The 11,987-nt window shown below is 39.0% G+C and overlaps 1 protein-coding gene across 3 annotated transcripts in view; it reads right to left on the bottom strand.

Moving 5' to 3' along the window:
- Positions 1 to 11,987, bottom strand: part of celsr3 (cadherin, EGF LAG seven-pass G-type receptor 3) — a 113,826-nt gene that overhangs the window by 78,088 nt on the left and 23,751 nt on the right. For all 3 annotated transcript variants that reach the window (XM_014338587.2, XM_042221049.1, XM_014338588.2), the window contains exons 2-3: positions 8,708 to 9,051; positions 5,325 to 5,613 (exon numbers count right to left, since the gene is read on the bottom strand). In XM_014338587.2, the coding sequence (XP_014194073.1) occupies positions 5,325 to 5,613; positions 8,708 to 9,051 (633 nt within the window). The remainder of the gene's footprint in view (positions 1 to 5,324; positions 5,614 to 8,707; positions 9,052 to 11,987) is intronic.

Here is an 11,987-nt window from a genome sequence, read left to right as displayed (position 1 = left end):
TTTGTTTTCAGGTTAAATTCGGGTTGTTTGTTTTTTAATCTCATTCAAATTTTTTAACTTAAATTCAGTAATTATTTCATTTCAGTGCATACATTCAAATTCAAGCATTCACACTGCAGTTTCTTCAGAAAATGCACTTTCTAGTTAAGTTAAGTAAGATAAGTAAGTGTCAATTAACGGTGTGATTAAAACCAAGAAACCAAATGAGTAGAGTGGTCACTATGAGCAAAGATAATTAATGCACATTGTTAATGTTCTTGAGCCTCAAAATGTGCAACATTACAGATTCTTTCTCTTTGTATGAAGCGCTCTGTCAAAGTGATTTAAGGAGAATTACTGATTTCCTTTCAATGATACAGCAGGATAGATGTCCACCATGCACGCCTGCTCTAAAGGTTACTGCTACAAAAAACTGCAACTTCACTTCTCAAATTTTCTTTCTCTTGCTTGAGGTGTTCCATATTCATTATTTGCTTTAGTTCATATCTGTTCTATATATCCTCTATATTTTCCAGTTTGTCTCACACACATTTATTTCATGCACTCTTCTTCTGCATTAAATGCTCAACTCTTCATTTCATTCCCCAAACTAATTCCCTCCCTCTTCATTCTCCCTTTCTTTATTCTCTCTCTTTTCTAATTCACAGCCTGAACTTCAGTCTTGCTGCAACCCATTCTTTCTTAGTCACTCACTCCTCATCCCATTTCTTTTTCTCTCTAAACCTTCTCCACTTCCTACAAAAAGCTAAAACTTCCATATATATTTAGATTATTCTTCACAAGCTTAAACATTGCCTATTTGTTCTTAGTGTGTGCTCTGGTTTCCATCTCTGCCTACTGGATTGAATTTCTCCGTGTAACATGCATATCTTCTTTATCGCACCCAAAACTAATCTCTCCTCTGCCTATTGCATCACCTACCCTCCTCTTCTGTTTCTCAGATTTCCTCTATCTAACATACAAACTGCTTCCCCACAACCAAGAGATTTAATTTCTACTTAAGCCATCTCTTCCCATTTTATCTTTTCACAAATTTATTTAGTCTGCAGCCATGCCAATTTCTCTCTTTTTGTCATCTTCTCTTTGCATGTCCCAGCTCTCCGAGGTGTAGTATATCTTACTAAATCTGCATAATGTGCATCTGTCTTTATCGCTTCTGAGTCTTTTCTTTCACTTTGTAAGGAGGATCAGATATCCGCTCTTTTAGTCAGCTGTTATCTCTGCCTTTAAGGTGTACTGGGAACTTGTCTTTGTACCGCTGAGGTCTTTTTCCTGTTTTCAGGGTTAATGACTGTTGCACATCCCTGTCAGCACTATAAGCTTAGCATGTTTTTCAAAGAAATGAATGCTCGCGGCAAGAAATATTACATTTTTTATGAATAGAAAAACAGAGCTTCAGCTGAGTTTTGTACAAGTAAAGGTAAGAACTATAATTTCCTTGCTATATATGTCACCTTGGGAAAAGTGATTAGAGAAGTAAAAGCTTTAAAAAGCATTCAATTACTTCAGTTAGTGGCAATGCGTCTGTTTTTTCTACTTTTTATCACCACAACCTGCATGTCTTCATGCTCAGATGGTAGTCTTTTTAAGAGCACCATTTAATACTATAAAGGGTAAAAGAAATAATGTAATTCAATAAATAAATAAATAGAACAACAGACACACACAATTCAGTCTGTGGAGCATGCAGTTTGAATTTAAAGCTTAAATGTATTGGATTCCCCAGACAGACATCTGAGTGGATGGCAGGTACAAAGAAGCTTACCGATTTGCTAGTAAGGTGAAAATTGTTCTATTCCCACTTTAAACTCATTTTACAAAAGTTCACAGAAAAGTTTGTTAAAGCTCAAATTAGAAGGTCTTTGATATCTGCAGAAGGCTGATGGGAAATAGTTTTGAGAGGTATGAATCAGAGCTTAGCATTTTAAGTGCTAATGCTAGTTGGTAAAAATGTGGGGCGCTTCTCTTAAAACACAAATTTATTCAGAAGGCTCAGTTAATGACTCACCAGCAAACAGATAAACGCTGCAAAAGCACAGATGGATCATCTGTGGTGTGAGAGAGAAAAAGATACAAAGTATCACAATTCATGTAATACTACAGATACATATTTGGTTGCTATTAGCCGTTTACTGTTAGCTTGTTACTTTTGCAGCTGTTCCGTCACATTATTGGCTCCCCAAAGACAGTTTGGTTATCTTTTATTCTACTTTTATTTTGTTTTGTGCGTTTTTGCAGCTTTTTTCTGTTTGCTGGTGTTTTCTTGAATTGAAATGGATTTGACCTCTGAGGGCCACTGTAAATGATGATGGCAGACAGCTAAACAATCTTGCTTAAACCTGAAATTGACCTGTGAATGTTTCCCCTTCCTTTGGCTTGGCAGGCACTGTTATAGATGTGCAAAGATTTGTTTGTCAACCCCAAAAATTTGATTAAAAAAGAAAGAAATTAGACATTTTTTCTATGTAGTTAGAAGGTGTGTGACCTTTATTTAATTTCAATGCAGTGTGGTTACAGCACTGCAGTAATTTGCCGTTGTGCTGGTTTCTCCTTTAGTTTGTTTCCTCAAGGTCACCATTCATGTGCTCGGTGGAGGGGCAAAGTGGTGCACGCAGCGAAGTAGCATTGGCAAGACTGGGACAAGAGACTATAAATACAAGTTCATTGATACTTTTCCACAAAGAATTTTAACATGTAACAGTAAGAAAAGAAAATAGGTGGTAAAACTGGGTTGAAAGGGTCGTGTTACAGGACAAACTTGGGTGCAGGAGATTCACTAGTTTTATTAGATATAGCTGAAGATCCTCTGTGAAAAAGGCCAATCAGCAAAGTCCAAACAAAATCCTGTTTTTAATCTAAAATTCTTTAATCCTTGACTCTAACCCACTGGGTTTAACACATAAGGTGTCATGGTTTCATTTAAAATCCCGGGCTAACCCTGGGGATTCAGTACTCAGCTGAATAGTACGACCCCTGCTGATGCAGTATCTTAGTGCTGTAGATCTGGAGTTGGCACCACAAAGGTAGTGTGAACCTTTTTACACAGCTTGGGTAAAAAGCAGCAGTAACCCACCTTTAAAGTGTCAAGTATGACTTATCCCGAGGTTAAATGTGGAGTTTAGAGAAAGGTTAGCCTGAGGTTACATGTACTATGAAAACCTCATTGGTGAAGGAGGCGAAGATGCTCAATCATGATAAAGATGCAGCTTATGCGCTTTGTGATGGGCATACTGTGCTCCACCTACCCTGAAGAAACAGCACAGTGCTTCAGAGATCACACCTGACTCAGATCTTTTGAGTTTCTCCCTCAATGGAAACAGAAAGTTTTCCGACTCGGTCAAAACCTCAGGCCTACCTCCTGCCTGTGTGAGCAATCCACAGATATTCAGGGAACCCAATTCAAAGCTGCAAAGGAGCATATGGGGGGATGGATAATGGCAGGATGGAAAAATGAGCAGCAGCACAAACTTAGTCAGGAGATATCTGGAGAGTTCAGTGTTTGGGAATCAATTCGTCCCTGTTTAGTTGTTGTATTCCTTCTTTTCCTCTTCCCAATAGCTCCGGGGTATTGTCAAGACACTGTAACACCCGACGCCTACGCAGGAAAAGCACAACAATGACTGCCCAGAATCCATCTGATTTCCTTCACTCCCTCTTTCACCGCTCTATCCCACTCTCTCATAGATGCCTCTCCGTTTTTTCCCCCTATAGCTCCTCGTCCGTGTTATTCTCATCCATCTCCCTAATTTTTCACTACGCTGCCATAGCCGTCTCCCCTCCTTCTTTTCCTTCATCTTTTACGCTCTGCTGTCTTCTTTGCTATCCAATCTTTTACACTTTGTGTCATTTCTCTCTGTCCACCCTGTGCCCCCTCACTTAAATGTGTTTTCTGCCCCTGTGGACGCTGTAAGCATGGATCACATACTGTCAGAAATTTCTATTTCCATTTCAATTACCAATTTCTTTCTGGTATCATCTGCAATCCAGTGATCTATAAAAAAAAATCTTTTCTCTTCCTCGTGCTTTTAATACCTCTCCTCCTTCTTCAAGTTCTTTTTATCCATCTTTTACAAATTTCTCTCCACTTCTTAAACTTTCTCGCCTCTCCATCTCTCTTTCCCTTTTCTCATCATACTCCACTTTTTGTCTCCCTCCCACTCGCTCTACGTCTCTTTCTACCTCCGTTTCTCCTTTGCTCATTTCCTATCTCTCTCCTCATCTCTTTTTCTTTTTTTCTTGTCTGCCTCGGTGGGAGTTCGGAAAACACTCTGTCTCTCTCATGAAAGAAAAGTGTTGCTTCACTCCCCCAGCTCTCTTTTGATTCGAAATAAAAGGCAATGTGAAATATCCCCCAGACACACACGCTGACATTCATAGCTTCTACCCTCTCCCACATCCACTCAATAGCAGAAGCAATGCAGCAGTATGAAGGGAGGGGAAAAATCTGAGTCGTGTTGAAATAAGTCCGGTGTATTGGAAAGGTAAGAAAGAACGAAGCACTGTGTATGTGTGTTAGAGTGTGTATGAAAAGGCAACAGATTAAAAAACGGTAAGCGTGACAGTGGCGTTAGCGTGCATGTGTGCATGTGCATATGTGTGTGTTTGTGTGTGTGAATACAAAAGACTAAGTAACAGGTAGAGGGCTGAGGAGGAGAAAGCTCTCCCAGGAGGCAGAGTGTGTGTTTTCATGTTGTTCAGCTCAACATGACAAAAGAGTGAAAACGGCACAGATCAAAACGGAAGTCAGAGTGGGACATGAACAAAGACGCACACAGTCAGTTTTAGTTTTCAGAGCGCAGCATTAAAGGCTAGAATCAGACACAAACAGACAAACACACAAAGACACACTCCACTGCAGTTTTTTCCTTTGAAAATACACCTCTCTTCTTATCTGTGGCCACTGCATTCAAACCAATGACAGGCAGATAAAACAATATGTACATATATATATATATATATATATACCAGCACGCCCGCAGCTTTCCTCTAAGGATTTCCCTCAAAGCTTGATCTAGAAGAACTGCTAATAAGACCTGCACTCATTTTCCAAGCACATCTTCATTAAAGCAGACTCACTACTGGAAATGTCAATTAGTTGAAAAAAAGGACTAGGACTAAGCTAGTTAGATATAAATCAGTTCTATTAAATTTAACTGACAAGGCAAGAATGACTCAGCCTTATATTAAACCTGGTTTATTCTACAGTTTCTTGAAACAAACTGTTTATCATCAGTATGAATATATCACATTGTTCATCAGACAAAAACAGACTTTTCCACAAAACACTTTCAAACAGCACACGCACACACTCCCTCGCTACTCACCGGTGTAGTCTTCGCGGCAGATACAGGTGTACCCTCCCTCTCTGCGGGCACACACCCCTCCGTTCAGACAGGGGTTGGAGTAGCACAGGTTGATCTCTGTCTCACAGTAATCACCCGTGAATCCCACTGGGCAGCGGCAGCGTAGTCCTGCTATGGGGTGGATGGGCCGGAACAAGATGGAGGGTGAGGAGATGAAGGGGGCAGAGCTGTTGAAACGCAGCACTGAGATGCACTTCATGTAGTTCTGGCAAGGCTCCCGCAAGCACACGTTGTCATCAAACGGGAGGACCTGGAGCAATAGAAGAGGAAACATATACAGTGTAGTGTGAGGAATATTCTCAATTTAGACTTTCAGGCGTCCTCACTCAGGGCTTCTTTTATCACTCATAATAAAGTTACTTTTTAATATTTATAAGCGGTGAAATCATTCTTGTTTTTGTGTTCCAGTGATCTATTTCAGCAATGGTGGAAAAAGTCTTCAGATCTTCAAAGTAAAAGCATCACTATAACAATCCAACTAAACTAAAAGTACATTAAATATTAACAGCACCTAGTACTGAAGTTAATTAAGCAAAAAATCTCCCTGATGATTATTAAAGTTTTTAAAAAGTATCATTTTTAACAATGACATAAGGATACAGTTTAATGAATTTGTAACATGTTATGATGAAGTGAAGAAAGATGCCAAAACAGTTTCTTATACTTAATTTGTATCATTTGGGCAAATGGAAATACATAAATTGAAAAAACAATATAAAAACAAATTAAGCAACCATCAGTATCTGCTACTGGTTGAATTTGTATTTTAAAAACCTTTACTGGTAGAAATAATAACATGAAAGAAAAAAAAAGTATGTTTTTTTCTTTTAGGAGAAGTTAAACATGCTAGCATGCTAATGTTTTGAATGCTAGCATGCTAGCTAATACACTAAAACATGCTCATGGCTATATAAACATGATACTGTAAGGCACTGTCACAGTCATACTGGTAGGAGCATCAAAAAAACAAAAATGCTACACAGCCTTTTAAAGTTTATTTACTATATTATACTTACTGTCAAACTGGCACATAAATCAAAACAGTAAATGTGCAGGCAGGTAAGGTAAACCCGCCTTCTTCTGAATTCTGCTATGATGTATAGGCTGGTTATAAAAGTCTATACCTGTAGTTTGGGGAAGGAGTTTCTCACTGACTGACTTGTTAGGTGGCTTCACACTTCTGACTGGTGAAAGTTATCATTTGATTGCTACAAAATGGTAATTTTCAGTAATGTTAGACATACATATTTAAAATGGGAATGCCTTTATTTATTCCATTTTAAACAATGTAATTTTATTATCACATTGGAGTTTTCTTGGTTCTTTGTACTTAAAATATTCATATTACCTTCATTTACCTGATACTAGCAGTCTTAACCTTCTCCACAGGTCAACCCCCCCAGCTATCAGTCATTTAACATGCTGCCTTGGACACAGTGACAGCAGTGGGCTGTGTGTCTTTGCATAACCAGTCACTTTCCCAAATTGTATATTTACAGCTTTTGCTTGCTGTTAAGGCCAGTGGACCAGATATATTCACTAGATTGTGTCTTCTTAAGAGCTGAGATCCTGTTTGCATGTGTGGTTGTGTGACAGTGCCTGTTAAGATAAGGTCAAAGGCACTCACCACTGGTGTCTCTCTCACCCCTTTATAAATATTTCCTTCTGGATTCATCTTCTTCCTTCTGCTTCTATCTATCTCTCTCTTACCGCGAGATTCCCTTGGGTTGTGTAAACATTACATAACTGATGTGCTTGTCCAGGTGTTCCTGATTTCATGCATGAGAACATTTAATGGTCATATTTGCCCGTTGTTCTGTAAAGTCACATGGCTGATGTGCCACAGGAAGCTGTATTGTGTTATTACTAGTTCACATCCAACAAGCTCAGATGTATACTCACAGGCCACTTTATTAGTTACACATTGCTAGTACTTTTTGCCATCAGAGCTGTCTTCTTCATTGCATTGACTCAACAAAGTGCTGGAAACATTCCTCAGAGATATTGCTCCGTATTGACATGACAGCATCACACAGTTCCTGCAGCAATGCCAGCTGCACATCCATGAAGTGAATGTGGAGGCTATTTGAGTTCAGTGAACTCACTGTCGTGTTCAAGAAACCAGTTTGAGATGATGTGAGCTTTGTGACAATCAACATTATCTTGCTAGAAACAGCCATCAGAGGAAGAGCACACCGTGGTCATAAAGGGATGGATATGGTCAGTAAGCCTCAGACGAGGCCTTTAAATGATGCTGGGTTGGTACAGAGTGTGCCAAGGAAAAAAAACACTATCACCAGCAGCCTGAACCCCTGATGAAAGGCAGGATGAAAACACGTTTTGATTATGTTTACATCAAATATTTCAACAGAAATTGGGACTCGTCAGACCAGACAACAATTTTTTCAGTCTTCTAATGCCCACTTTTGGTGAGCCCATGTAAACTATAGCCTCAATTTCTTGCTCTTAGCTGAGAGGAGTAGCACCCAGGGTGTTATTCTGCTGCTGTAGCCCATCTGCTTCAAGGTTTGATGAGATGCTCTTCTGCATACCTTGGTTTCAACAAGTGATTATTTGAGTTGACAGTTGCCCTGTTGTCTTGTGAGCGGTGACATCAACAAGGCATTTTTCACCCACACAAATGGCACTCACTAGAAATTTTCTCTTTTTCAGACCATTCTTTATAAACTCTAGTGTAGGAAAATCCCAGGAGATCAGAGTGTAAAACACTCAGACCAGCCTATTTGGCACAAACAACAATGCCACATTCAAAAGTCACTAAAATCTTCTTTCTTTCTCATTCAGATGCTTGATTTGAACTTTGACAGGTCGGGTTCACCATGTCTGCATGCGTAAATTCATCAAGTTGCTGCCATGTGTTTGGCTGAATCAATATTTCCATTAATGTGCAGTTAAACAGGTGTAGCTAATGAATATTTCTCTGTTACATAGGCTTACTGTCATTCTTTTTAATAAAGTGAATTAATAACTCAATACATTTTAAAATAAATAATTTCAAGAAATATTAAATGTTATACCTCATAAATGATTAATATTTATTAACTAGCTTCCTATAATTTCATGCAGTGCATGTGCAGCCTGAAAGAGTGTAAGGCTATTTTTAAAGGCGATTATTAAAGGTACATTCATTAATCTCAAAGAATATTCTTGTTTTCAATACAGCAAAAAGACCATGCTTTGAACCAGAGAAACACCATATGAGAGAGTTAAATGATATTTATATGCTTGCCAACATTTTTGCCTTTGTGATGTGATGAAGGAGTTAAAGTCAGACACTCAGAGGTGTGATTCCTCTGTGTGTGTCTTTTTGCACATGGACTAACCTCCATCTGTGTCAGTGACGTCAGCCTCGGCCTGTTCAGGTACAGCTGCTCCTCCAGGGCCTCAGAGGGAAAGAAATGTCCGCCCGGCAACGCGGCAGAGAAGCTGACATTCAGGATTCCTCCAGGTGCCGCATCCAGATCCGGCTGAATGTTGAAGATGAAAACATCCTCGACAGGAACTGAGAGAACAGCGGACACACCTTCCAAGAAGGTTCCCAGCAGTGGTGACAGGAAGTGCTCCTGGGACATGTTCTGAAGGCGGACAGTGACACTGCTGCCCAACATGTCCTCTGTGATAATGAGGACGCGGAGAACACACTGAGCCGAAATGCTGTGGACGCCATCTGAAGAGTTGAAGAAGATAGCAGAGGGCAGCCAGTTAGGTGAACGGATAGAAGAGGAACTTATGCAGGTTATAAGGAAAGAGAAAGCGAGAGAGAAAGTCAGAGTGGCACAGTCAGTGACCAGGATGTGGACGGGGCACAGAGTGAAAGAAGAAACTTTGAGAGGAAGCTTCAGAGGAAGAGGTGAGGAACGACAGAGACGACAGAAGAGCAGAGATATGCAAAGATAAAACAGGAAGTAGTCACAACCGTGTTAACGTAATGTAATTAATGTAATTTTATGTTACTTAAATTGATTAAGAGTGGGAGAGAAAGTCACAGGTAACTGAAACTACCAGTGCTTCTGTGTCGATGATACCACAGAAACTACATTTTCTATCACTGGACTGGGACTGAAGCTCACTGGCTGATCTTGATAAAAGGTGGAGTTGGTGGACGAACATTTTAGTTTTATATTCATGTAACAAAAGTGGTGTTTACAATCCATTCACACCAAAGGTTACCATGAGGTGCTGGTCACTAGAAGTAGATTTGACAACATATAAAATATATAAAATATTCTAGCTGTATGACAGTACGGTCTGAGGGAAGCAAAAACAGCTCATGCAAAAACATAAATAATCCTTATTTGCCTTAAAATATATTGGAATTGTGACATTAGAACTCATATAAGAAGGAGGAAGCTTTGATATCTTAATGTCTAAGCAGGAACATTATCTGATCCACTGGATTCATTGAATTTTTTAGATACAACTCTTTATAATATCGTTTACAGTTAATGTTTAACTGTATCTTTTTCTTTACATATTTAAAATGTAATTAAAATTAACCTAATTTCTAATATTTTAATGACATTTAACCTAAAAAAAAATTAAAAATTGAAGTCTTACTATGAGATAATTACATTATTTACACTTTTCTTTTACATTTGCGGTTCACTGAAAGTTTCTCACACAGATATCTAACAGATAAATTACTACTGTAGGACATATTATACAGTATTATAATACTATTATATATGATTGTCTAGTTACAAGAAAATGAGTTTATGGAGCCTGAATATAGCAGTCTGCTTTGACACCACCTAAGTTATTGTAATAAATATTTTTTTTTTTTCATCCATAACAAAATTTCAACAAATAAATATGCAAAGATGGAAAGGTGAGGGCAGCAGCATGAGGACCCCAGGGGAAAAACAAAAAGGCAGGCATCTGTGACAACCGATATGACACTGATTAAGTCAGTTATAGCATTAAAGGAGCTGGAGCGAGTAGCAAAGGCAACAGCGACTGCAGGGAAGCTTAAGCAACTTAAATTAGTGAGCCCCATGGAAAAACAGGAAGTACCGCTGATATAGGCTGGCCTGGCAGTCAGATCGGCTGTTATTAGTTGATTTGTGGTCTGCTTGAATGTCTAGGTAAGCACTGGAGGAAACAACTGGATTACATGTACTGGGAATGGTAAAATATGACTGACTTATGGTGGTGCTACTGGTTAGAAATACAAACCACAGAAGCCTCACACTGTGTTTTTTAGAGTATTAAAATCCTTGGTTTAGCTGGTCTTAGCAAAGGTTTTTTTGTCTAATAATTAATGTTGCCTTTAATATTGAACCAGCACCACTAATCTTTCTAAGCTTAAGCAAATTCATAACATCAAATAGGAAAAATCTGATACAATGAAGGTATATGTTGTATACGTATGAGTCTGAGTATGAACATGGGCAGCAGCTCCACATAAACTCTTTATTTTTTTGCATTAGCTTTCACTGACACTTGCGTAATCCTGTGGAGACAGCATGACACAAAGTATTTTAGTGCTCCTTTTTCGCTCTTCTTACTTCCACTACAGCCCCGAAGATCAAACAGCATGGCTGTAGACACTCTGTATTGCTGTATGTGTGAATGTAGTCATCATCTGTGAACCGACATGTCAGGCATAAGATGTGGTGATAGGAGATTTGCAGCATAAAAGTGCTGAATCCTCTGAGGTCCACTTTAGTCTCTAGAAAGGATGATGCAATTCATTATCATGTGTTACAGTTAAGTAATAGAAAAGTGATCCTCTGAAGTCTACATCTATTTGTGAGTCACACAGAAGGTGGCGCGCAAACTGAGCGTTCTCATGTAGGGAAGTGTTGGGTTTCCATCTTCCCACACGCAGCTTTACTTACAGATTCGACAGGGCACTCCTTTCGCTGGGAGTCCACAAAATGAGCTCATTGGAAGCGCAGCAGGTCACAGCCCTCACAAACACCCATTTTATTCGCAGACACGAAGTGTGTTTAATCTATACTGGATGTACTGCTGGGCAGTGTTGTATGCTGTAAAGCAATTTGGTCCAACAAGCTGGCAAATAAGCCATAAAGGGACACAAATGCAGACAAACACAGCATAAGAAAGCAATACACGGAAAAAATGACAGGAAAGAATGAAATAAAGAAAGGGAGAAAAAGGAGCATAATGGGTGGAGGGTGAGGGGTGAACAGAGACAGAGGGAAGATGTGACATGGACATGAGCAGGAGGACAGAGAGGCGGTGGAGGGTGAAGGAGCGCGAAGAAGGTTTATTAAAAACTGAAAACTGAAATGGAAAAAAGGGGGAGAGAGAGAGCTTTTAACCAGGGATTAATAAAACGAGAGATTATGGCTTAATTTGTTTACGCTACTATAAATAAACACAAATCTTTATCTTTGTTAATGCTTTAGTAAAAATATTTCAGGATGTTATTAATTGAATTTATTTAAGTTTTAAAAAGGGAAAAAATCTAATTCTTTTATTTAGATTTTTGATTTATGTATGGTTATTTGGCGATTCTCTAACGTGTAAAAAAAAGACATCAAAAGGAAGAAAAACGCAGAACGTAAAACTGTCAGAAGAACGGGATAAATGTAGGAGGACATACAGCGAGAGCGAGAGAGAATGGAAAGACGGATG

The sequence above is a fragment of the Haplochromis burtoni genome, unplaced genomic scaffold (genome assembly GCF_018398535.1).
Source record: "Haplochromis burtoni strain Fernald_Lab_line unplaced genomic scaffold, NCSU_Asbu1 Contig_60, whole genome shotgun sequence".
In the NCBI taxonomy this organism is placed as follows: domain Eukaryota; kingdom Metazoa; phylum Chordata; class Actinopteri; order Cichliformes; family Cichlidae; genus Haplochromis; species Haplochromis burtoni.
This window is presented reverse-complemented; position numbering and strand designations above follow the sequence as displayed.